Below are 26,565 nucleotides of genomic sequence, written 5' to 3' on the forward strand. Positions count from 1 at the left end.
AACTACAGGGACAGAAAATAGGATACTGGTGGCCATGAAGAACCCCTTTGTCTTCTTACAAAGAAAGGCATCTTATGAAGACAACATAAGCTACAGGTGATCTAAGAGGTAAAAAAAAAAAAAAAAAAAAAAAAAAAGCAGCTCGGTTGAAGTCATCTGAGCACCTGTTTCCAGCAATTTTTGAGAGACACTCCACATGTTACTTGTAAGAGTGATAGAGTGATGAAGACCAAGGAGAGGGAAGGGAAGGAGAAGAAAGATAAATCAACTCTCTCTTTTCATGTCAGTGTGACTTGAGTGTCAGTCACTTGCACATCATAATCCTGTCACAATCTCAGATCTATAATGTTAGGTCATAAAAGCTGAGCAGCTTCCTCTTTGCTTGCTGGAACATCTGCCTTGGAGCCCTCAATCCACCTGTAATAGGTCTGATCCCTTAAAGCCACCATGATGAAAGGACTACATACAGGGCTCCACTCTACTCTCCAGCAGAAACCCACCCTCCAGTCATCCACACCAAGGCAGCAGATAGGTGACTGAAGCTATCTCAGACACTCCAGGCCAACACATCCATCAGTTGAGTGCCACCAAGATATCTCAGTCAACCATGGAGCAAAAGATGACCTAGCCGAATCTTAGCCAGATTCCAGGCCTATAAAATCATAAGATAATAAAACGGTTATTGTTTTAAGCCATTCTATTTTGGGGGTCTTTTGTTATGCAACAATAGTTAACAGGAACAGGCAGCCAGTCCCCTCTCAGTTTTTGAAGGGACCTCTTCTGAACCTCGTTCTACTCCCACGGATCATTTTTCAGCACTATCATTTTTCATGGCTCCTTCTTAAAGGGGTTTGGCTTTCCTCCTAATAATCTACCGAATTGGAATGCAAATCTCAACAGGTATTACTGCCAACAGTTCTCAGTACCCTCACTCAGAAACCCAGGCCCCTCACACTGGCCCTCAAGGTTCTCTACACCTGACTCCGGTCCCCACTTCCTTCTTCCTCACTCTCTCACCAACTTCCTACCACAGTGGCAATGCTGCCCCTCACTAAGGCCTCAGGACCCAGCTGCAGCTTGTCTCCTCTCAGAAGCATTTCCACAACCACACTTTCCTGTCTCTGTGGTCCCTTGCTTTGGACAGAGTGGCTTCCATAACCTGTGACACGTGAGAGGATTTACAAGCACAGCTTGCTCCAGTCACTCAATCCCTCTGAGCCGTTTACTTCTCTGTGAAAAGGGACAATAGCGATACCAAAAGATATGAGTATTATAACAGTGATTACCTTGTGGGCAAGCAGTAGGCTAAGAGCTTTTTTTTACACATTATTTCATGTAATCTTCACAGCGTCCAGAGAGACAGACCCTAACATTAGCACTATTTAATGGAGGAGGCAGGCAGGTTAAGCACCTAGCCTCACCTGCCCTTCCTAGGGCAGCCTCCCTGACCCCGCCTCTCCCGGATTGATGAGGGCCTCCTCCTCCTGTTGCGTTAACGCCCCTCCTCCCCCCAGCACACTGAAAAGGCCCAGATGGCGGGATGGCGCCTGCCATGCACTTGTGCATCCCAAGGTCCTAGAACTGGGTCTGGCATACAGTAAATACATACTTCGTAAATATTTACTCACTGAGGTCATCCGTGAATGGATGACCTCAGCCAGTGCAGAACCTGGCCCTCCGCTCCTGGCTCTTTCTCGCCCCCTGAACGGGATTGGGGAACCTGCTTAGGACAGGACCTAGCACACCAGGCGCTCAGAGAAGGAGGAAGGAGAGAAGAAAGCAGAGGAGGAGGAGGAGGAGGAGGAGGAGGAGGAGGAGGGGGAGGAGGAGGAGGAGGAGGAGGAGGAGGAGGAGGAGGAGGAGGAGGAGGAGGAGGAGATGATCAATAATTTTTAAGCCACTGTTTTCTCCCCCGGAATCTGTCTCCACAACAGTCGGACTATGCCCACGTCGGTGTCCTCCTAGTGCTCAGGCCATCGCTGGCTCCATCTGCCTTCGGGGAGAATTTGTGAATAAACGTGGACAACAGAGGTCCCCTTCCGCTCCCGGAAGAAAAAGAGAGAAGGTCACTCCGCTGGTCTCTCCCTCACCTGCTCCAGCGGTGACCCAGTTGCCCCACGCTCCTCCCGGGCGCGGGTCCCGCCGCGCTCACGCCACAGTCCCCGCCCGCCCGCTGTGGAAGCTCCCAGAACCAGAGAAGCCTACTGGCTGCCTTCCCACAGTACCCACCACCCCGCCACCTAGCCCCCCGGGGGGAGCGCCCTGTGTTCTGAATTGGGCTCCTGGGGTCAGGATGAGCCACCCTGGACCTTTTATTGCTGGTCTCTGCGCCTATTTTCTTGACCATGCGGTGCTGTGCGTAGTGGGTCGGGGTCGCCAGGGCCGCAGGACTGCCAGGGTCCAAAGGCTAATCGCTCTGTCCTGTCCACGGAGACGGGCCGGGCCAGGGAGGAGAGGAATCTGGGGACCCCAGTACACACCCCTCGAGCTCCCACTGTGCATGAACCATTCCTGAGCTCTAGCAAAGATGCTGGCACAGACTCTCTGGGATATCAGGGCTTTCCGGGACAAGCCACATCTCTTCTCTGAGTCACAGTACACACAAATAAAGTGGGATGTTTTCGCAGACTTCCCACCATTGGCCTGCAGAGACCGCTTCATGAGAAGGAGAAGGCCCACTGGGGTCGTGAAGAGGACAGGAGATCCGGAGGGTAGAAGTCCTGGGACCCCTCTGAACCTCAATTTCCTCCTCTGTAAAATGGGGCCGGTAATGAACAACTCATTGGATTCTTCCCAGTTTGATGTGAGGGCGAATTACAAATAATAATCTCAAAGTCTGTGGAAGCTCCAGATGTTCTTGAAAATGAACCTTGGGTTTGGCCAAAACACTCGCAGAAACTGAGGAGCCTAGGGCAAGTGTGGGTTCCTCTTAAAAGCAAGAGACATTGACCAAACAGCTTCACCTTAGATGCGGTGGGGACAGAGGCTTGGGATGGGACCGCTGGATCCGCCCTGGCTGAGTGAGGCCCCAAACCTCAGGAAAACTTGAAGTTGGGGGAGGGGGCGGGATGCTTGAGAGGACACAGAAGCCTAGGGCTACATAGTCCACACTTTTAGAAACTCCTACACAGTCTCTTCCCACCTTTCTATCTTCTAACTTTTCCCTCTTCTCTCCATTTTCATTCCTTCCTATCTTAATTCCCTTTCCCGCCCCATTTCTCTCTTGCCCGCATCTTTCTTCTCCAGCTCCTTCTCCCCCCGCCCCATTTCCATCTCATCGTCACCCTCGCACTTTATAACCAAACAGCCAAACCCCCTTTCCAATTAAAGTGGAATTAGGCAACTCAATCAAATTAGTTCCCTATTAAAGCCCTTCTTTATTAAACCGTTTTCTTGTCCTGCTATTAAGTTTCACCGCCTGGCGGAACTCGCGCTGGCCCCAGAAGTTTACCTTGGGATGTCGCCGGCCCCAGCCTAGGGGAGGGGGCACCCTATTTCCTAGAGAGGGGCAGTCACACTGCAGAGTGCGGGAGGGACCCAAGGTTGGAGGAGGGGGTCGGTTCAGAAGCCTAATTTACTCAGGTCTGTGTGAGAAGGAAAGGTAATAGGCTGCGGGGACGACTTCTGTCCCAAAGGCGAGCCCTCAAGGCCACCACCCCAAAACAACTCCCAGGCCACAGGCCCTAACTGGAGAACGGTGGAAGCCATCCCTGTCCAGCCGCCGCCAGACCGGCTCTGTGCTGATGCACCCAAATCTGCACCCGGGGAAAGCAGAAAGTGCTCCCCAGCCAAACTGGACCCCTGTGAAGGCTCAGCCTGCGTCCCCGGACCCAGGGCCACCCCACCGCAGCTCGCGCGCTGGACCTAAATGTTTTCAGGGTCCTGATTGCGCAGGGGATGCACTTATTCCGTGAGTTTTGAGGCAGCTTCCTTTCCCCGTAACCTTTTAGAGTTTAGGAGCACTGGCTGGGCCTAGGTCAAATTTCTCCCTGGCACCGTGGTCCCAGAGGAAAATCAAGACCTTTTCCTCCCGGCCGCTTGAGAAGCCGGGATTCGGCATTGTTTTCTTAGAAAATAACATTTATTTCTAGCTTTTATCTATGCAAAGGAAAGCACAAGGTGAGCGGTTTTCTGCAGCAGCGTTTTTCGCTGCTGGCCCTTCCGCCAGGGCGTTTGGCGAGTCCCAGGAGGCGAGGATGCACCCGCGAGCGGGCGTTTCTGGCTCAGTCACTCGTCGCTCTGTTCCTGCTTCAAGTGCGCACCTTGACGGCTCTTTAAGACCGGCCGCAGGCAAGAGGGCGGGTGGGCAGGATTCGTCCCGAGTTTACAGTATATTTAATCTATAAAACCTGATAGGTACAATGCGCGCATAGTCTAATTTTTCCATTTTGTCCTTTTTTTTTTTGCTTGTTTTTGAATGTTTTTCACGTTAATACCGAGGTCACCTACAGATTACAATTAATAACTTAGAATTCCATTTTATAACATTATACACTGGCTTGTATATATATATATGTATAGATTATATATAGATTTATACATATATAAAAACTCACACTGCACCAAGGAAACCCATGCTTATCGGCATAAGCAACAAAGAGAGCGACAAATACCGCAACGAGGAAAGTGCACCTTAGAACTTGTTTCCTTAAAAAAAAAAAATTGATATCGATATATGTGTGTGTGTGTGTGTGTGTGTGTGTCCCAAAGACTAGACTCAGTGCCAAGAGATGTGTACATCCTAAATTTATATTTGTTAGAACGAATACTTTAAACTTTTAAAAGGGAGGATTGGGGAGACACAGAGGAAACTCTCGGATTAGCCTGCAGTTCGTTTGAGAGCGTGGGCGGGCGGGTTGAGCTTAGCTAAAGGAGCAGCAGGAGCAACCGCCCTCTGAATTCTCCAGAATATCTGGCCTTTTGAAAAAGCGGCTGAGCGAGACTTGTGGAGGTTGCTGGAAGGAGGGATGAGGATCCAGGCCACTCACACCCTACAAGAACACCTGCACCTCTATATGCTCCCCTTTGCTCAGCTCTTTTCACCCACTCTCCAAAACAAAACCAAAAAAACATATCCGAGCCAGAAGACTCCAGCCAGGGCGCAAAGAGCGCGCCAGGAGAAGTGGGGCCGGCGGCCCGCGGGAACAAGGCTGGGGTTAATATTTGGGAGCCGCCAGGCTGCTGGGCCCTTGGTCCTACTGCTTCTCTGGGGCGCCATTGACCATAGGCCCGTATAGGCCGCCCCCATAGGTCGGCTCCTTGTGCACTGCCGCTGCGGCTGCGGCCGAGCGGTCACGCATGAGATCGCTGAAGGCGTAGTCCATAGGCGGGCGGAAGCCCAGCGTGGGCACCAGGCCCGCGGTGGAGTAGGGTGCCATAAAGGCCAGGCCACGGCTGTGTGCTGCCGCTGCGGAGTAGGCCAGGCGCAATGGGCTCAGGCCAAGAGGTGCACCCAGCGGGTAGGCGCCCGCATCCGCGCCAAAGTGACTGGCATTGGGTTGCAGTGGCGAGAAGGCTGAGCGACTGCTCAGCGAGCCCAACGCCCCGGGTGCCATAGCGCCGGCCAGCAAGGGTCTGTGGTGCGGGGGTGCGGCGGGCCCAGCCTGCAGCGGCGCTGGCAGCGGCCCCCCAGCGGCAGCGGCGTCCACGCGGCCCGGCCACGCGTCGTCGGCAGCTGCTGCTGCACCCACTGCAGCCTTATCCGGGATCCCAGTGGGGCCCAGACTGGCCGCCAGGCCTCCACGGTGGTGGTTCAGCACTTGCTCGATAGCCTGCACCACGTCGCCGCCGCAGCCCTGCAACACCAGCTCCAGGACTCCTCGCCGGTGGCCCGGGAAGACGCGCGTCAAGATGTCCAGCGGCGTCCGCTGCCTTGAACCAGGGCCTCCGCCCAGCCCTGGAACCGGCGCGACCTCGGTCTCTTCTTTGTCAGCCTCGGAACCGGATTCGGAGCCCAGAGGGCTGGAGGAACCCGGGCTGTCTTCCTCGCCGCCGCCCCCAGGGCCCGCGCTACCTGGGCAGCTGCCACCAGCTTCCTTGGAGGCCCGGGCTAGAGGCGACCCGGAAAAGGACTCGCCGTCGCCGTTCTCCGAGCCTGAGCCGGGCCGCACCTCTGGGGACGACGTCCCGGGACCTGAGTCTGCGCCGTCGGGCGATAAGGGCTTCACCTGCGGTGGCTGTGGGCTGCCCGGGCGGCCTGCCTGAAGCAGTGTCTTGGGGAACAGGTCAAACTTCTGCAACTTGGCTTCTGAGACGGGAGAAAATAAGGATGTGACAAGTGATTAAGGGGAATAGGCACCCACAGCACCTAAGCCCTTTGGATCCCAGTTGCCTCTCAGAATCCCAAAACCTGTATTAAGGAGGCTCCAATGCCCCTTCTTGTTTTTTGCTCCAGTATTCCTCCCTCTCTAGGCTCCCATGTTCCTTTATTCACTGCCCCCTAGGGCTTACTTTCTTTCTGTACCCAGAACCCCTACCACTGGACCCTGTAATCTTAATATTCAGTACTGTTCTTGCCACATCTGTGCCTCAACACCACCACTCTTAACTATCTCCCAGTTCCCCTCTCCCCTAGAGAAGTATCCTGGTCCAGGGTTCAAACAGGACCCAGCAGAACTTCTAACCATACCTCACACTGTATAGAAGACCCTGTTCCATCCCAGGATTCCAAGAGCCAACCCTTTCCTGGGCAGCCCAGTAGTCATGATTATGAAGGAGGTCACAAGCCTCTCTACAGACAGTAAATCCCATATTCTAATCCACCTTCTCCAAAACTGAGACCAGAGAAGTTCTCCCCTCCAGAGCTGAGTCCCCTGTTCCACAGCCCCAGTCTAATTTCTGTCCTCCCAGAAAAAGCCACAGGAGCTCAGAAGAAGGTGGGTGTAGGGAGGGAATAGACAGAGATGAGGAAAAGGGAAGCCAGAAGATGTGCACCCTAAGAAAACCAAGTCTGATAGAGAAAGAAGTGGGACATAGCAACCCGTTGTCCAGGGAGCATCAGGAACGCAAGAAAAGGAATCTCCTTGGGAAAATGAAAGAGGGTGTCTTCAGTAACTAAAGAAAGAAATGCAGACTTGGAGGGGCTTGGAAGGAGTCGGATTTATGAAAAAAAATAGTAGGGTTGGAGCAAAGGGAAAGATGGCTAAGAAAGCAGAGCAAAGGAAAAGATGTGAGCCACACGGAATAGATAAAAGGAAGTAAGGAGAGAGGTAGAGACCTGCCTGCGTCTGCGTGGAGGAGAGTAAGATTAAAGTTTCCACATTTGGGCCCGGTAAGAGAAAGGAAGAAAGTGCAAATAAATGGTCCTGAAAGGGGAGGAAGGAGAGTTTATGTGTCTGTACTCAATATTGGAGCCGCGTGCGCAGTGAACTCCAGCAGTTCAAACGTTTGGAGAAAGGGATTCTACTCTTCCAGTACCAAGACTAGGCGCACATCCCTGCTGGGACCCTGCAGCTCCCCCCCATCCCTGACCGAGTTCTCACCTGCGCCCCCTGTGCCCGCTGAGCCACCTCCGGTCCCTGCGGGCGCTCCGGCTCCTGGCCCCCCGCCGTCGGCGGCGCACACTGAGCCAAAGACCTCGTAGGCCGGTCGTGGTGGGATGATGCCGTTGGCGGCGGCCAGCGCCAGGCCCTCGGCAGTGCCATAAAGCAGTTGCAACTCGCGCGCCTCGTTCTCCTCTTGAGCCTGCTGCCTGCGCAACGCCACCTGTGCCGCCATGACGCGCTGGCGCTCCGCGATGAGCGTACACTTGGCGCACAAGCAGTCCTTCCAGCGGCAGTAGCGCTTGTGGCCCTTGAGTGCCGACACCACCCCGTGGTTGCGGCAGCGTGCGCACTTGGGGGTCCGCGGGTACTTCTCCGCCGCCCTCAACAACAGCGGCGGCGCCCGCAGCAAGCCGCCTGCCACACTCACTGGTAGCGACGCGGCCGCTGCTGCAGCCGCAGCCACTGACGCCACTGATGCCACGGGTGGTCCCGTCGCTGTCGCCGCCGCGGTCGCCGCTCCGGGTACGCTGGGCAGCTCCGAACGCAGCTCCATGGCACGACCTGACGTGGAAGAAGATGGGAAAGTGGAAGAGACCTGCTTAAGGAAAGCGCCGTGTGCTAGACTAAAGCACAGTCTCCAAGAACCAAAGTTTAGAAAGAGAAACCTTGGTTTCCACTGGGTGGAAGTTTGGCTCGTGGTCGCCAAATTGCTAGGAGGGTGTGCATTAGGAAGTAAATCGGAGCTTCCACAACGCACTCCCATGAGCTGCTTTATATCTGATTCATTACACGTCTGGGGTAAGATTTTGTTAGAATCAGTGATTCCTCCGGAAAAAAAGCAAAAAGACATATAAAGTTTGGAAGTCACTGGTTCAAATATATGTAAGGAGAGTTTTAAAAAGACAATATTATTCCCCCAAACTTAGGTTAATTGGGGTGAGATGGGAAGAGTGAAATGTTTGCATTACGGGAGTCAGATTACAGAGCAAATTTTGGACCAACAAGCTCATGCCAGAGGCAAAACAGGAAAACCCAGAGTACAATGTGCAGTTTGGTGGAAGGGTGAAGAGGAGAGGAATGTCCAGGTGCGGAGTTGGGCAGAGAGGGCCTGACTTTGTTTGTTTTGTTTTTTGTTTGTTTGTTGTTCATGTGGGGCAGGAGAGTTGGAGGTGAAATTGAAAACAGAAATAGTTTCGCATTAATAGAGTGCGGGCTAAGAAACAAACTCTAGAGTAAAGTTAGGCCTGTGGCCTTACGACATTTAAAGGTATGATTCCACGGTGCCCGGTCTCCAGAAAGTGAGAGAGAAAATGGGTGTGGAGTTGAGTCTAGTAGACTTGAGGACTATTAAAGAGAAAATCCAGCAGAAGAAACTTTCTTCGGGGAGGCAAACCGAGCCCAAACGGGGTTTGAGGGGCAAGGAAAACATCGACAAACAGCTGATAGAGGTGCCTGAGTCCCAGGGTCCGCAGCGCGACACCCGAAACAGGTAAGAAAAAAACCTAGGCAAAGGCTAGTGGTGGGTATTGGGCAAAACTGTGGCGCAGTTTTTAGCCTTGCAGCCTGGAGTAGGAAGAAGTATCCGGAGAAAAGTTAGGTATTGCTAAGGGGGATCTATTTCGCTAACCTCCTTACACCGCCCTCCCCACCCCTCACAGTTTGGGTACAGACACGCCCTCCTTATCCTGGGGCCCCACGGGACCCCGCTAGAGCGCAGATTCCCGCCTTCAGCCTCCCATTTGGGTTCCGGGGACTTGGAGGGCCCAGCAGGCCGCAACGAGGCAGGGGACTTGCCTCCGAAACTGGCCATGAAAGGACACAGGAGTCCCACCTGCGCCGAAGCCCCAGAAGGCCCAAGCAGGCCCAATTTCTAGGTTCCGCCGCGGCTTTCTCTGCCGGGACTCCCCTCCCTCTTGTCCCAACGAGCGCCCAGGACAGATCCTGGTGTCTCCGACCGAGAATCCCAAACCTCCTCCCGGTATGCGGGTGCTCTGTTTCCACAGACCCTCAGGCCGCGCAGTCCCTCAGGCCCGCTGGACCTGGGCCTTCTCAACAGGGGCCGAAAGCCAGGTCGCCTCCCCTGCTCTCCCGGCTGCCCTCAACTACCTGCCTTGGGCTCCGGGATCCTCCTCCTCCGCTGGCGCTGCACGCGCCTCCCAGCTCTGCTCGTGACGCTTGCACTCTTGGCCTCTTCCCCTTGCCCCCGGCCCCTGATCTGACCACGTCACCCTCCTTCAGTCACCATGTCCGAACTTCCGGACCCCCTCAGCCAGCAGCGCAGTCCAACCCTCACGTCGGAAATCGGGGCCGGGGACCCGATTTGGGGCCGGTTGGTTGGAACCCGCGACCAAGCTCTCGCCGTGCCAGGTCCCCTCGCGGTGCGCGCCGGACGCTGCGCTCAGCCGGGGCCCAGTTGCCCGGCGCTGCCAGACTCTCAATGAGCCTCTCGCCCGCTCTATTGTTGCTCCTTAGGGCTCCATTAGACAGAATTGGACAACAATGTGGCGCCTGCCATTGGCCAGGGGAGGCAGACAGCGCTCTGATTGGCCGGGCCCGCGCCCGGGGAGCCCCTCATTCTACTGTGTCCGAAAGATTCGAAACTCCAAAAGCTCTACTGTGTGCCTCGAGGAGGGGAGGGGGCGCGCCAGGGAAGGAGTGGAAAAAAGTGGGCGAGGAGGAGCGTTGAAAATATCGTGACAAGAAGTTTCCGTGCGCCCAAGAGCGTGTGAATTGCTCCTAATTACCGTGTCCGGTGTGACTCTACGTAGACGTGTGTAACCCCTCCGCTTCTGGGGCGCCGGCTAGGCTGCACTACTCTCACTGGCCGGGGGCGCTTGGCAAGGCCGAGCTTCCCAAGTGGCCCTGGCGGCCTAGGGCGGGATGGGGGCATATGACAATTCAATTACCGCGGTCGGGTGGGAATACAACGGGGGCTCGGGTGCGGGCAAGGGAGGGTGATCATGGCATAAATGCCAAGGCAATGTTTCCTGTCTCCTTCGACTGTGATTCGGCTTGCTCCCAAGTCCAACGCGTTTGTGGTAGTTGGGGAGGTTTTGTTTTGTTTTTTTCCCTAAAGCCTTTAAACCTCGATTCCTTCATTTTAAAAGTCCTGATACGTTAAGCATCAAGGAGGGTAAGTGTGGTTTATTGGTATTTTTTGTTTTTAAAAGAGGGGCTCAGAAGAAATGAGATTGCGCTTTCTGTCGGTGCCAGCGGCGAACCCCGCGCGCTCTGAGCAAAGCTTTCCTCTCTCCTTCCCCACCACGCCCCCCCATCTCGTTCCGGCCCCTTTACTGTTTACTTTCCTCTTTTCTCTTCGTCGGTTTCTCTTCTGGTGGTGGGATTCTTTTGTCGATGTTTTAAATTAACGAAAACTTTGGCTTTCTCTCTCTCTCTCTCTTTTTTTTTTTCAAATGAAAGTAAAAAGTGTATGCATCTCCCCAGATCCTCTTGAAGGATGGATGGTCGCGCATCTGTTCGATACTTCCCGGAAGAAGACAAGGTCGCTGCGGGACCCCCGCCCCCTGCTCAGGAACAGGTTTCACTTACGTCTTATTCTACCTGTGTTGACCTCTGAGGAACAGCTCCATCTGCAGAGGAGGTAACAGGTTTCGAATTGGAGTTGTTACCCTTAGAATGGCAACTGCTGGAATAAATGCTGAGGTCCTGGGCAGGGTCGCCCTTGGTTTCTCCCAACTATACTTCTAGCTCTGTACCTTTTTTTTTTTCCCCTGTTGTGACCTCTAATGCGCTAATGTTCTGTCACTCTCGTTTTTAATCTCTACTTTTTTTCTCTTTTTCTTCCTTCAGAGTAAAGAAAATTCATTTAAATAATGAAAAAAGTGAGCTTCCTCGTCGTTCTCCCTCCACTCCCGATCGTGCGTTTTTTGCGATGCTCTTTGAACCTCCAGAGAAGCGAGGGTCTGTCCATGCCGTTTCAGGGGCGGTCACACTGGGCCCACAGAATAGGTTCAGGGCCTCGGGGCCTTAGGATGCATTCTCTGCCGCCAGCAGAACTAGGCTCCCTGACCTTCTGGCTGCTTCTGACCTTTGGAACTAGGGACTGGGGAAGGAAGGCACCACCACCAACAGGGCTCCTTCCGCAGACTCCAGAACCTCACACCCCAGGAGAGCCATGGCATGCTCCGCTGGAAGAAGTCAACCCAGAAGATGAGGCTGGAGGGACTTGGGAGAAGATGAATGAAGGAATCGAGTGGAGAACTTCCAGAAAGTTCAACAGGTTCGGGCTCCAGGGAGCTTTGACCTGGACAGTCCGTGATAGGGATCCAATCCTGATCCCAGGCTCCCTGTGAATGGGTGTAGGAGCTAAAGGAGATGGGCTCCCGCGATGTGAGAGCGTGAAGACAGCGCTTTGGGGATAGTAAGTCCTCTGGGAGCACTGGCCCCAGGCCCAACCTAGAGCTTGTGGCTGCCCAGTGAATCCCAGCTATGACCTCGCCCTGGCTTGGGTTGGGGGTGTTCTTCGTGGTGGTGGTCGCCAGGCGCCAGCTCCCAAAGCGTTTTTTTTTTTTGGACAAAGGTTTAGGGGAAAATATTTGAAACCCAAAACGAAATAAACTATACAAATCCGCTTAGCTTTGGGGTGGGGTGGTGTCCTCGGTATCATTTCTCTTGCTTGAGGCCAGGCCACAGTGAAATTCCGGTACTCGGGTGCGGATGAACTCGCGGGAGCCAAGGGTCCTGAGAGGAGTACTTGGGAACCCGAGCTCTCCTGTGAAAGGAACCTCCTCCTAGGAAGAGGAAGGGGTGCATCCTGGAACTCAACCCAGCCACACCATAGGGAATATCCCTCACCCCTAGCGCACCAGCCTCTCAGTTCTCTTGATCCTCTTTCCTGGTGTTCACATCCCCTCAGGCCCGGTATCCACACTTTTTCCCCCCACGCCTCCGAAGTTGGGGTGCTCATAACGCGTTATGCCCAGAGGCCAAATAAACCTGTCCTGGGCCAAGGTCACTATACCCACACCTCAACAGGGCAAGATGCCTCTGCCCAGCTTCCTAGACCACTTGGGGCTAGTTCCTCCTGATTTGAACCAGAAGGCTGCAAGGGCACACAGATGAGGTACTACCTGTGGGGAAAGTATGCTTAGGTTGAGGCAGCAGGGGCTACCTCACCACCATCATCACACACACAACTTAATGTGGCTTCACACCCATACACAACACAGCAAGCATGATCTCAGCAAAAGTTTGGACACACCTACACACACCACACACACACACACACACACACACACACACACATATGCAGTGAGTCCTGGGGGAGCTCTCACCTATGGTGCTGCCTTCCCACCCACGGTGCCCCTTTAGAAAAAGTTTGACCTCACAGCTCTCTTGCTCTTGTAAGCATATTCTCCTGGAATGACCGCACAGCCTGACGCCTACAGACTCCTACCTCAGGTGACTGCACACCCATACTGGCATATCCTCACGCAGTCTGCCCTTGCTCATCCATGAAGTCCCAATCCTGCCCCTATGGCTGGGCCCCTGGCAGAGAAAGTCATAGACCTTCGGGACAAATGCCGCGGAGAGCGAGGGCTGGTTCTCACGTACTTACTTGCGTACATGTCCTCCAAGCTCAGAATGATTTGCTGACACGTCTGCTGAGCCAAGAGCCCAGCCAAGAAAATGCCCCCAACCCTACCCACGAACAACCCATCTCCTCCACACCTATGCCCAGGCAGTGGTGAGGTCCAAAGAGATGACTCTGGAGGGTACCTGGGGCGAGGCTGGGGCTGGGGGCCGGAGGATAAGGATTTTTGTGTCGCTAACTAGGAGAAGGGCTGGGGGCACCGATGGGGGACCTGGGAGGCGTTGACTTTTGCGCTGTTTGCCCGCGGCCTCGGAGCAAGCAGACGCCATCTGTTTGCCGGCTGCGACGCGTCGCGTTTAATTACCCTCCCGGCAGCCTAATAGAGATGATATTAAACTAAATCTTTCTGACATTAAAAGTAATTATCCCCAAACCGGTGGCTCCGGGACGGAATTGCCCCTCCCGTCCCTATCCCTTCTCTAGCCGGATTCCGTTAGTTTGGCTGAAACTCTTCACCCAGGAAGGAGGCGCAGAGAAGAGGCGGAAAGCGCCTTTGGGAGAAGGAGTCTCTGCAGACTGCCCAACTCACATTTCCCCGCACAATCAGACTCTCCTGTTCGTGTGGCTACACACACGTGTACACAAACATATACACACAGAACGACATCGTTTTCCTTCAGACCAACTCACGAATTCCGCTGATTAAAACCTTTGGCCAAGCAGACCCCTGGGTGGATAGGGAGCAGGGCAGCCTGGTTTGGTGTCCCTGTCGCGCTAAAATGGCCCTTTCCGTGGCCAAAGCCACAGATCCGGCCTAACCCAGGCCAGGGACTATGCACAATTTCGGGGTCAGAAAGAACCCTTCTTATCGTGGCACTGGGCTTTTGGCGCACTCCTCTTGTGAGGGGCCCTGCGCCTAGCGCTACCCCTACAGTGGCTTGATGAAGTCGCACCACCCTCTAGGAGGCAGGTCCCATTATTTCACTTGTCAGGCGAGAAATCCAACTCCGTCCAGAGGTGAGGTGACTTGTTCCACATCTCACAACCAGTACGGAACCGAGCAAAATTCGAACCCGAGGGTAGCCTACATAACGCCAACAATCTGCATGATTCCGGGCGCGGGCTCCTGCTGTGCGTCGCGGACCCCAGCCTGGCCTGAGGCCCTTCCCCGCACCCGCTGGGCCCAGATGTGACCGTACGCATCAGCTTCAGTGGCCCTCCACTCCCAACGTAAGGAGCGAGCAGAGGGATCATCTGAAGGTGGGGAATCCAGGACATTGGCGCTGAGAGCGTGGCAGGAACCCAAGGCTGGGCCCCAGCCGCCACAGCTCTTCAAGCCTCCGTGACTGCAGAGCACGCGCAAGGGAGGCGGCTGGCGAGTGTCGCCAGGCTTCCTATCTCCACAACCTTCCATTTGGGAGTATCTGAGCACAGGACAACTCTTGGATAGTGATGTTTATCGTCCATCTATTTGCGTCTGTTTTTTTTTTTTTTTTTAAGCGCCTACTGTGTATTGCCACTCTGCTAAATCTTTGGTGTGTGCTGTCGTGTTTGGCATACAGTCCTGGGGGAGGTGCGACGTTCTATGTTTCAGACCTGAGGCAGACAAGGTTCTGCAGGCAAGGGGGTCACAGTGCTGCTGAGCCTTGAGAAAGACAGAAATCCACACCCAACTTCCACAGTCAGGCTTGTATCTCCTCACCTTCGGTTCTGGGAGAGTACAATTGGATTCTCAGGGCTTCAGTTCGATTTCCTCCAATTCATGGATCATTCGCTGAAACATTCATTCATGTAATATTTCTTGAATACCTAGTATATGTCAGTCCTGAGGACCCCAGATAAACCAGCTGAGATGGGCCTTTACAGAACTTGTTGAACAACTGGGACAATCACCTATCAATGGCCTTACTGTGAGAACAGGGCTGCAGTGGGAATCACTAGTCTTGGAAATGGGGGAAGGGCAGTGAAAGGGGAATAGAACCTCTGATAGGAGACTTAAGGTCTCCCAAATGGAAACACTGTTACTGCGTATTATGATAAAGTAAAATAAAACATTTTAGACAATTCAGCAAAATATTTTGGTATATGATTTTTAAACAGCTTTCTTTGTGCACACATTTACAAAAAATACACTTTTTGTTCCTTTTTTTGTTTACAAATAGTAAAAACATTTTTCATATCAATGTATCTACATAATCATTTTAAAAGATTGTTTAATATTCCATTGTATGGATCTTAATTTATTTAGCTGATTCTTTATTAGTACATATTTAGTTTGTTTCCAATGTTTGCTCTAATAACAGTGCTACCATGAATATCCTTTGAAATTTGCCCAATTATTTCCTTAGGATAAATTCCTAGAAATAAGATTGATAAATAAGATGCTTTTTAAAATTAGACTCTTGATAGCTACCTGTTAAATAGCCCTCAAGAAAGGTTGATGTGTCAATGAACACGCTCAACAGAAATGCATCTTGATGATCTTTTTAATCTTTTCCTATTCAAAGCAAAACAAGTAGTATCTCATTGTCATTGCAATTTGCATTTCCTTAGTTATTCCTTTTTTTTTCTGCATGTGGTTGCTTGTGTTTTTTTAAACAATCCACAGATATCCTTTATCTTTTTATTATGAGCTCCTCCTTCCCTTAATTTTAATAGCCATCCATACACCACAGACTTTTCTCTGACACATCTGCTACACTTTCCCACATTTTAGTTTTTGCTTATACTGTTTTATTTTTGCTATGCTGGAGTTTAATTTTATTAAATGTAGCCAAAGTTATTGTTTTCTCTCTATATATTGTATGTATAGTATATCATACTAAATAATTTTCCAAATCTAACCTTCTAAAAGTATCTACCTGTATATTAGCTTTCAATAATTTACCTTTATTTATACCTTTAGTTCACTTGAAATTAATTTTTAAAATATTTTTAGTTGTAGATGGACACAGTACCTTTATTTTTCCATACGTGGTACTGAGGATTGAACCCAGTGCCTCACATGTGTGAGGCAAGTGCTCTGCCACTGAGCCACAATCCCAATCCTAAAATTAATTTTGATCAAAGGTGTGCGATATGTAACAAGTTCCCCCTCAAATGATTATCCAGTCATCACAGCACTATTTCATAATCCATCCATTTGCAACTGACACATTCTATGTACAAAAATCTCAGGTGGCTTTGGTTGGTTTCAGCACTTTCACTTCTAGGAAGTTGTTTCCTCTTCTTGTCCCAGCCTCACTAATTTAATTATTGTAATTCTGTAACACTTAGGAGGGCAAGTCACACTACTGCTTCCCGATTCTTCTTTTTCAAAATTCTCATGGCTGTTTTCAAAATATAGTCTTCTAAATAAGCATTTGATGAATTTTAAACCTAATTCTGAAAAAGTAAAATTGGAAATTTAACTATCTTTAGAATTAATTTGAGGTAGAGTATTCATCTTCAGTGTGGGGTGTTTCCATCTAGGATCTTGTGGCTTTATTTACAAATCTATGTCTCTTGATAAGTGCTGCCATTTTCTCCCTGTAGTTCTGTTTCTTAAGTGCACATCCTTGGTGTGTTATGCAGTGACTGAGAATGGAATCTGTTCATCTACTGCTATACCTAACTGGTTATGACAAGAGCATAAGAAAGTTACTTATTGTAGTAGTGTTTATCCTGGAGACTGCTTCCTTTCTGACCTATTTCCCATTTAAAATTTCACATTAGTCCTTACAATTTTGAGACCCAGAACTGGCCAGGCAGAGGAAGGGAGTGGATGTGGAGAAAACAGTAGAAGGGCCCTGGAGATCTGTAAGTCCTCTTAAGGCTTTTAGGATGGTATATAGCCAGAGACTGGTCTTCTTTGGACTATCCTTCTTGACCCAGTCCCCAAGAGGTCTTCTAGAAATAGCAATTCCAGGGATCAGCTCCCAGGCTGATATGCCCCATGGCATTCACTGTGCTGCGCGAACTTGAGTGAGTTGCTATCCATCTCTGGTCTAACTTCCCAGCCACCCCAACTCAGATTGCCTGGAGAATAGCAGCAGCTGTGCTGTGCCACTGCATGTTGGGGGAAGGAGAATGTAGCGAAGAAGTGGATGAGGGCTCCTAGGCCAGATCGGCCTGGACCTGAGCCCAGACATCTCAGAAGTACAGCAATGGACTATTAGCAGCCACAAACTTGCTGCCTGTAACTTTCAGGTCATTAACCAAAGCAAAGATAAAAGGGATGGGCTGGAAAGGAGAAGCCTAACTGGCCTCTGTGGGCCACATGTGCTTGCTCATCATTTCACTGACCCTTTATGCATATGGTCTGTTTTCAAATAAATTTCTTGTATTTTTGACTTCTTCCACTTGCCCTGCCCCCCCTCTATTTCCTGCAAGCTCACACAATCTCCTAGGCTGTGTGTGGACTTCTTAGTTCCCTGACTTGCTCAGGACCTGCCTGTTCCATATTTCGCCAATATAGAGCCCAGTGCTAGTTGATGCAGAGTCCAGCACTCTCTCTTTCCTGGGGGATGGAGGTGGGGTACAGGACCCCCACCCCCACCACAATGAGTCCAAACTTGCTGTGGCACTGATGCACAGATGCCTGCCTCCTCCAGGCTCCCAATCCTTGGCCAGTTACTTACTTGGGAAACTTCTACCCAATCTTTAGAACCCAGCCTTCAAGATGCCCCACTGTCTCTTGTCAGGAGCACAACAGGCACTTGCTGACCTTGCAAGCTCTTCAAGTCCCTCTGCATTCTCTTCTCTCTGAAGTCATAGTCACCCATCTTCATTTTTAATTTATATCAGAGGAAACTAAAGAATATAGAGGGAGTGGCCTTCCCAAGGCCATATAGCTAGTGTGGGGATGGATGAGAACTGTGAACTGTGTTTTACATCTATAGAAGAGGAAGTGGTGGAAGACTGGGGAGTTGAGTTGCAGCCACTTTCCCTACCCAGTTTCCTGAATTGGCCCATTGGGTAAGGTATGGGGGAAGGGAGCACTTACTTGGAGCCTCTTTCTTTGGGGGCTTCTTCACCCTTTTCAGTGCCCCTACAGCCTCCCTTTACCCCACAGGACTGATCACACTGCATTCCCACTGCTGGTCAAGTGTCTGGCACCCTGTTCTAGTGTCCCCAGCACCTTTGGTTATAGGGCGGAGGCTAAGCAGGGCCTCCTGCATTTGTTATATTTTGTCTCTAAGTTGGGGGTAAAAACAACACTTTTATATTGGGTTACCCTGTGAACATTCAGTATTGTAATTCCCGAAAAATCCTTCTTCTCAGTGTTTAACACATTGTAAATATTTAAGAACTATTGGGGATTAGTATTTGTTAGCAGTTACTTAATGGATGGGTTCATCTTTGCCACCACTGCAGAGAGGAAAAATGGTCCCTTCTTAGCACCTTTTTGTCTCCATGAGAAGGAAGACTGAGTAACTGGCAGCTGTCAATAGGAAGTGCCTTCCCAGGTACATCTGATTTTAAACCCTCACTGGAAGACTCCCTTCAGAAACAGAATTCTGGGGGATTTGCATGATCCTGAGACTTTCCAGCAGATTGGGGTACTCAAGATCCCAGAGGGATCCCTCTGGATTCTGGGCCATCTCCCTTTCTAGGCTATCTGACTTTGAATCTTTCTGGCTACATGAGCACCTTCTCCAGTTACACAGAATATGTTTACTGCCAGGCACAAAGTAGTACTGCCCAATACGCAAAAAAGGAGTAGCACAGCCCAGGCCCACCTCAAACTCTCTGGGTTCTGAACACCTACTTACCCTTCTTTCTTCTCAGGTAGTCTATTATTTGGGGCACACTGGCACTGCTGGTTCTTTCTCATTTTTTCTTTTTGTACTGGGGATTAAACCCAGAGGCACTTTATCACACTAATCTACATCCCCAGCACTTTAAATTTTTTTTTTTTAATTTTGTTCCAGCAGCTCAAGAGGCTGAGGCAGGAGGATTGCAGGTTCAAAGCCAGACTTGGTAACTTAGTAAGGCCCTAAGCAACTCAGCAAGACCCTGTCTCTAAATAGAATATTTTTTAAAAAAGGGCTGGGAATGTGGTTCAGTTATTAAGCACCCCTAGGTTCAATCCACAGTACAAAAAAAAAAAAACTTAAAATTTTTTTCAGATAGGGTCTCGCTTAGGGTGTAAGTTGCTGAGGCTGGCCTTGAACTTGTGATCCTCCTGTCTCAGCCTCTGGAGCTGTGGGGACTACAGGTGTGTTCCACCATGCCTAGTGGCTGTCAACATTTGAAAATCAAGATTTATGGCTTCTATTGATAAGTCAGCTCATTGCTGGTTCTTAATGGGACTCCCCAAAGGCAGGAACTGGGCTTCTCTATGGTACAGTATCACCTTTATTAGAGAGAACATGTTCTTCCCTCTGTGGCTATGACCTCAGTAGACTGTTTAAAAGACAAAACAACAACAACAACAAAACACAAACAACAACAAAAAACCCCTCATAAAATGCACCCTGTTTGAAGACACTGAAGCATGTAGGTGATAACTGTGCAAACTGGTTCTTCACAGTGCTTGCTGTGGTGAAAGACATGCCAGAATATAGCAAGTTGATGGCTTTTTACCTGGTACTACTTACATGTGCCTCCCCTGACTCCCCAACACAAATGAAAGTTTCAGTAAGATTCTTCTTGTTGCTAACTCCTCAGAAAAGTCTATATGAATGTTATTAGTGCATGCCCAAGGAAGACAACATTTGCTGGGCTCAGAGAACTGAGCCCAGAAGGCAGGCTCCATTCTAATGTAAGATACCTCCCTTTTCTAATTCTGGGATCTTAGACTGTCAGGCTTGGCAGGCCCATTTATTACTGAGGGGACTCTAGTTAGAGCTTCCAGATGGGCCTTACCTCTCTCTGGAGGCCTTTTTGTCCCCAAGACTGGGGAACTGAGACTGGAAACTCCTCCAGTACTGCCCTGAAATTGGCTGCCCCACTGGGTTTGGGTGTTCTGGGTCAAGGGTAGGGGCTGAGAATCATGTTTAACAAGAGCCTCAAGCATGAGTGGATGAGTCAAAGCTAACCTGATCTCTATAAGGCAGAGGTCATTTAAATAGTAAAAATTAAATGCTGGTCTACTGAAAACATGATTAAAAAATTTGCTTTGGAGAGAGGCCCAAGTATGGGTCATGAGTAGGTGATAAAGTAGCTATGAGACTTTGGACAAAGGACTCAGCCTCTCTTAAACCTAAGTTTATCAATGTATGAAATATGAATGTTACATTCCACTTCACATGGTAGTTCTGTAGTTCATTCATTCATAATAACGTTTGTTATCTGTGCCCTGTACCAGGTCCCTTAGTGGTGGTGAGGTAATCTCTCATGGTCCAGTGGGGGAGACTTGTGCAAATAATCACCATAACGTGAAAACACAAGGACTAGAAGAGGTTCTTAACGTGTATTGGAGATTCCAGGAGGTTCTTGGAGTATTGCAGTGTAGTGGTTCTGGCCTGGTAGATTTGCATGGCCCAGAGACCATGCAACACTGGAGCCAAATGGCCTGTTTGATTCCTGGCTCCTTGGTTTCCTAGCTGTGTGACCTCGAGCAAATTACCTAATCTCTGTGCTTCAGTTTGCTCAGCAATCAAGTGAGGAAAACAATAGCTCCTACTTCATAAGTTTGTGGGGGAGTAAACTAGTTAATACAAATAATCCTTTAGTTCTGGCATATAATAAACTTAAGTGTTCATTCTCTTATCAACAAGTATTCATAAAGCGTCTATGCAATGCCAGGTCTGTGCTGAGTGATAAAAGGACAAATCAGATTGACTGTACTCTCATGGAGTTTATGCCTTAAGCAAACTCTTTGAGTCTTGGGTGTAAATTATCTCATATCCAAGAGTTTGAAAGAAAAGCAGAGGGCTTCAGAAGGAACTCAGGGACTTTTGATATGTAGCAGTCAGGCAGGGTAGATAAACCCTCCATGGAGACGGAAGGATCTTTCACAGAAGTAGAAGGAAAACTGGAGTACAGTATCCTAGAAGGCAAAGGGAAATATGTGAGAATGTTTATTACTGTCTATGACTTGTGGGTTAGAAGTTACACTTGCTGAAGCTGCTCAGGGTGGGGCCCCACGAATGAAGGGGAGAAGGCATGAGGTTGGGTGCAGATCTGAAGAAGCCTAGTTTGTCTCCCTACTAGCAATGTGTCTGAAACAGTGACTTCTCTCTCAGGATATGGTTTCTTAACTGCAAAATAAGAATAATATTAGTGCCTACCTCAGAGAGTAATTCTGAGGGTGGGATGGTAGACAGACAAAATAAAGCCCATAGCATGGTGCTGGGCTTACCTAGGAACTCAACACCAATTCCTTTTGTTCTTTCCTCAGCAGCTCCAGTTGATTTTGTTCCAGCTCCAATCAATTTAACTGCTTCAGTAACCACTGAGTGTACAACTACTATGTGCCAGACCCTGGGCTAGCTTTGGAAATAAACAGATGATTAAGATCTTGTTTTTGTCCTCTCAGTGGTCCCAGATAAGTTGGAGAGTGAAGTGACCACCTTATTAAAGTACTTGGATACCAATATCATTCAAATTCAGTTAATATATTCAAATTTACTATGTGCTTATTTTGTACTAGTCATTCAACTAGGCTTGATAATGTGAAATGACTCAGACCCTTTCAGGAGCTAACAGCCTGGGTCAAGGGAGGAAGAACATTAGGGATGATAAGAGTTATAGTTCAGAGAGATGCAACACTATGGAAAGAGCAGTACCATGGCTGAAGATTCCCAGGACTGGAGGGTGTGAGGGGGTGTGGCAATGGTCAAGAAAACATTTTGGAGCAGTGGAAGTCTAAAATTAAAGCGCAGGATGGGTGGATGGATGGATAGTTGAAGTCTATGAGGGCAGAGGAAATCAGTGCAAAGGCCAAAGATGACAAAAGAGCTAGAATGTTCTGGAAATTGCAGGCTGCTTGTGTTGAGTGTATGGCTAGAAGGGAGGGAGGGGTCAAGTGTTTCGGTCTAAGGGGTTGAAATCCAAGTCAAAAATTTGGGTGTTATTTGGAAGGTAAAAGGAAACCTTCAAGAGGAGCAAAGCAGGTGGGGACATGGTGGGGCAGGTATGTTAGAGCCCTTTATGGAAGTGGTGTGGAGACCGGTCTAGTATTAGAAAATGCTGGAGAAATGAAGATCAATCACAATGTGATTTTGTAATCCTACTGAGATGATAAAGATCTGAAGGAAAAAAAATAGCAGTTAGATAAGTCAGGGAGGAGCAGGGGATGGATTTTGGAGATGTCTTAAAATTATTACACACATTTAAAATAAAAAGTGTTCCTTACGTTTTGGCTCCTGATACATTCTATATAAAAGTACTTATAAGAACTCTTGGGGAATGGGTCATTTGGAGTTGTCTTTACTTCTCTTAGTATTCACCAACATTTTATGTCACTACTGTTATAATGCCTTGGTAATGCTATGCTTTCCACGAAGGCAGCACTTCATTGTCATGAACATAGCAGGGGCTTTGGAGTAAGAAGTCTAGGTCAGAATTGTCCCTGTTCTTTATTGTGGTTAACTGCTTCACCTTTGAGCCTGTTGCCTCTTCTAAAGGGTTCAAGAACACCCACCTCAAGGGCTGTTGTGAGGCTACCTGAGGAAAGGTCTGTAATGCTGAGCATAGTATTGGGCACATCCTAAGTGTCCAGAAAGGCTCTTGGTCCCTTCCCTAGAGTCTGGAGTAGTTTTTTCCTACTCTCTTGGTTTTGTGTCCTCTCCCACAAACTGCCACTTCTCACTGCTGTTACTACCCACTCAGGTAAAGTGACTTCCTCAGGTCACATTGCCACTAAGTTGAGGAATGGCTTGGACCCAGAGGCTGTGCTCTTGGCCACTCCCAAAACCAAGAACCATAACTAACAGAGAATGTTAAGAAGAATTAAGAGATGAAACACTGGAGATCAAGTCTCTTTCCTTGCAGATCAAACTTCCAAAATGCAGCAGAGAGGGGTTGTTAAGGGTCCTCTTCTAAAGCAGATTACGTGAGAAAAGGGAAAAGTATTAGATGAGGAGGGAGGTTCAAGGGAATAAAGCCTATGGATTATACTTCACCCTCTTTGGGAATTTTAGATAATATGGCTTGATAAATAGGATATACAGTTTCAATTTCCAGAATATTCTAATGTTTGTATGATGTGAATGGTGGTTCTTCAATTTCTTTTTTTTGCCAACAGATCCCACTCAGAATCTGATGAGTGCAGATTCTCTTTCCAGAAAAATAAAACTAAGCTACACTCCTGTAATCATGCCCAGGAGGCTGAGACAGGAGGATTGCAACTTCAAGGCCAGCCTCAGCAACTTAGTGAGACCCTGTCTCAAAATAAAAACCAAAAAGGGCTGTGGACGTAGCTCAGTGGTAAAGAATCCCTGGGTTCAATCCCCCATACCAATAAACAAATAAACCTATAACTTTTTGTATAAATAGTAGAAGATTCTAAGACTCATTCTTGGCATGAAATTTAGAGACTCTTTATAGAAGTGCAGCGGAAAATCAAAGGCCAGGGCTTGAGTTCTGACTCTTCTGTTGACATGATGTGCAACTTTAGGCCAGTCACAACCCTCCGGGGTCTATGTGCAAAAATGGAATGGTCACCTCTCCTTCCTCACAGAGGCAGACAGTAGTGATGAGTGTGGGAGGTGAGGTAAATTGCCAAGTGCTATCTGCACACTGCCAGAATACTGAGGTTCAGAAGTTACTCACCTTATGGTCACACAGCTACTAAATAACAAATGATGGTTCAAATCAGAAGACACCAAAGTCTCTGATGTGTGTGTTTGTGAAAACTTCTCTTCCTTCAATAATTTTTTTAAAAAAATTCAAATGATTAAATGCAAATGGAAGGATTATTTACACTGTAAAGTACAATGTCTAGGTGAGTTACTCTTGGACTAAATTTAGAACTCCCATGTCCCATCCACCTGGGGGTCTAGGACTGGGTAGTTGAGAGGCTAACAGGGATGGTTTTAAATGTGTCAATCAGTAATGCTGCTAATGGAGACCCCTCTCCTACATCCACATGAAACTTCCATGCTTGGGAGGACATCTGCTAGAGCTCTGTAATCTTGTAAAAGTCCATCCCATTGACCAGCACACACAGGTCAGTACATCTAGCTTCTGGAAGTAGGAATTTTAATGCAACTACAAATGTATTGGAAGTTTTAAATGGCACCAGTAAGTAAATTCTGTAAATATTTTTCATTCTCCTATATTAAAAAAATTCCATAAAAGTGCTCTTTTTTCAACGGAGACGTTGGTTGCTTACCATTGAGATTAACATCTGCAAATTACTTAAAACCAAAAGTGCCAATGCACACACACACACAAAACAAACAAACAAACAAACAAAAAAACAAACTGCACCTTCTAAAAGCAATGGGAAATTGGCAATACTTCCTTAAACTTTCAAACTAGTTCTCCAAATATACAACTGATAATCCAAGAACACAAGGGAGTGAACTGGAATGGAGGGATGACAAGGAGCCCTGGAGTTTACTGGAAATAGCTGGGCAAAGAATGCCCAACAAATATTCTGATTGGCTTGCTGCATCTGAAGGCTGAGATGTACAGGACAAGAAAGATTAAGAGTAGGGGGTGATAACTCAAAAGGATACCGCCGAATCTATGGTGAGAACAAAGTCATTTTAATGTTGTGTTTGCATGAAAAGGTATAAAATTGCTTTGGCCTCCTGTTCTGGAGCTCAGTAGACCAGAAGGTTACAAGTGAACAGTGACAATTAGCTGAGGGCCTAGAGGACAGGGAGTTCATGGGGCTGGGTAGACTGAGAACTTTCCAAGACAGGATTGAAAAGGGCATATCAACTTCACACATTCATGTAACATTTAATAACTTTTATAAAATTGGTTTCAGAGTAAAGTCTATATTGTTGGGATACAGAATTGAAGGGGAAAGACAGGAGAGGTTAATTAAGCATGAAGGTGAATTCAGAGACCCTTCTCTTAAACACTTACCTACACTCTGGCTGCTGTTCCTGAGTATGGCCTGAGTTCAGGCTGCCACTTCTCCACAGCAGCTACAGAACAAGGTCCACCTGGGAAAAGAGCTGTTGCCCTGGTGGGTCTGTAGCACCAAGAATGACTGTGTGGTAGAGTCACTAGATTTAGAAGGAAGGAGTGGAGCTGGAGACAAAGTACTCAGCTAGAACTCCCCCTATAGTGGGTCTCCCTTTCAGTCTCCCTGGAGCCAGAGAAGGTCCACTTATAGGCAGATAAAGCGTAGTCAGTTAGGAACACATCTCTTTTTAAGAGAGTTTTCAGGGGAAGTCCCTGGTGGAACATCAGAGAAAATACACAAGGTGGGACTTTCTTGGCCTACACACACTTCTGGTCAGAGGGAAACTAACCAGGCATATCTCCAGTTTTGGTTAGAGTCTTCTGAGAACCCCTTGCCAGAGTCAGGGGAATAAACTTAAGCTCTTATGTTCTCTTTTGCTCAAGTAAAAAACGTAAAAATTGGGATCTCAAACCCTAGGATAAAGACAACAGGTGACACAAAAACAGCTATGGAGAATATTCCAAGACCAAAAGGAAATCATTGGCTGTGAAGGTATATAAACAGTGTTCCATGAGTTAGCAAAATCTACAATTACTAAATCAAACCCCAAATTATTACATGTGGATTCAGGTAACATATGTCTTCTGGGCTGAGCCCCCAGGTTTGCTTTTTTCAATATCTAATGTTAAAATAGTGAAATAGCAGAGCAAGTTCTTTAATGTAGGAGAGCTGGAGGGATAGCTGGTCAGATTTTGGCAATAGAAAAGGTGCTAAAAACACCAGGTGATAAGGTTCGAATGCTTGAAGAAGTAGAGGGAGACAAGAGCAAGAGAGAACTGTGCTCAGTGTATACTGATGGACCAGCAATGTGGGAGTTGGTATCTATGGGGTTCCTTACTGCCCAAATCCAAACCCAACAGCAGCTTCCCACAGCTGAGCCAGATACCAAAGTTTGGGTAGTAGTCCCCTCTGTACACTATTTCAACATTCACATGTATACTTGAACAATTTCCCATTCGGCTCCTAGATGGAACCTGGAGACCCAAGGCAGCAGCAGTGAATAAATATCTTGCATATATGTCAAACCAATCCTCAAACAAAACCTTTTATCTCAGTAAAGAAGTCAGAAAGTACCAACAAAAATGATATACATTTTTTTCCTACAACGTTTAATCTCCATGCCAAGAATGTCCCATTCGACTCCCCCCCTGCCTCTTAAAAGTAGGTGACAAAGTAGAAATCCAGTCATGAAAATAAAAAGGCAGAGGTGTGAGTCTTGGCTCAATGAGACATATCAAATACACAGTATCCTGGTGTCACAAGACAGACAAAACTGTCCTTGACACTGTGGGGAAAAAATAGGCACTGGAGAGGTAAAAATTCTACTAGTGATCACTCACACTTGAACAGTACATTAGTCATTGAACAAGGGTGAAGTGCAGGGGATAGGGGAGGGTGGCAGAGTTGCAATTCTCTGGAATAAGGGCTGGGAACATATACTCATGGATGGGAAA

General features: G+C 48.6%; 1 protein-coding gene and 1 long non-coding RNA gene across 2 annotated transcripts; one reads left to right on the top strand and one right to left on the bottom strand.

Moving 5' to 3' along the window:
• Positions 1 to 4,652: 4,652 nt before the first annotated feature.
• Positions 4,653 to 8,048, bottom strand: Dmrta2 (DMRT like family A2). The gene is made up of 2 exons (XM_005326094.4): positions 7,482 to 8,048; positions 4,653 to 6,247 (listed from the first exon to the last, which is right to left on the bottom strand). The coding sequence occupies exons 1-2, from the start codon at positions 8,035 to 8,037 to the stop codon at positions 5,196 to 5,198; spliced, it is 1,608 nt and encodes a 535-aa protein (XP_005326151.1). The 5' UTR covers positions 8,038 to 8,048; the 3' UTR covers positions 4,653 to 5,195.
• Positions 8,049 to 10,891: 2,843 nt separating this feature from the next.
• On the top strand, positions 10,892 to 11,569 carry LOC110598223 (uncharacterized). The gene is made up of 2 exons (XR_002484066.3): positions 10,892 to 11,085; positions 11,295 to 11,569. It is a non-coding gene; the product is annotated as an uncharacterized LOC110598223 (long non-coding RNA).
• The last annotated feature ends 14,996 nt before the right edge of the window (positions 11,570 to 26,565 follow it).

The sequence above is a fragment of the Ictidomys tridecemlineatus genome, chromosome 11 (genome assembly GCF_052094955.1).
Source record: "Ictidomys tridecemlineatus isolate mIctTri1 chromosome 11, mIctTri1.hap1, whole genome shotgun sequence".
Lineage (NCBI taxonomy): Eukaryota > Metazoa > Chordata > Mammalia > Rodentia > Sciuridae > Ictidomys > Ictidomys tridecemlineatus.

What these genes read in the sequence shown, in the direction of transcription:
- Dmrta2 (XM_005326094.4), bottom strand. Translation starts at nt 8,037, where the DNA reads ATGGAGCTGCGTTCGGAGCTGCCCAGCGTACCCGGAGCGGCGACCGCG. An exon ending in AGCGGGCACAGGGGGCGCAG is followed by an intron (nt 6,248 to 7,481) that starts GTGAGAACTCGG and finishes CTCCCGTCTCAG; the next exon opens with AAGCCAAGTTGCAGAAGTTT.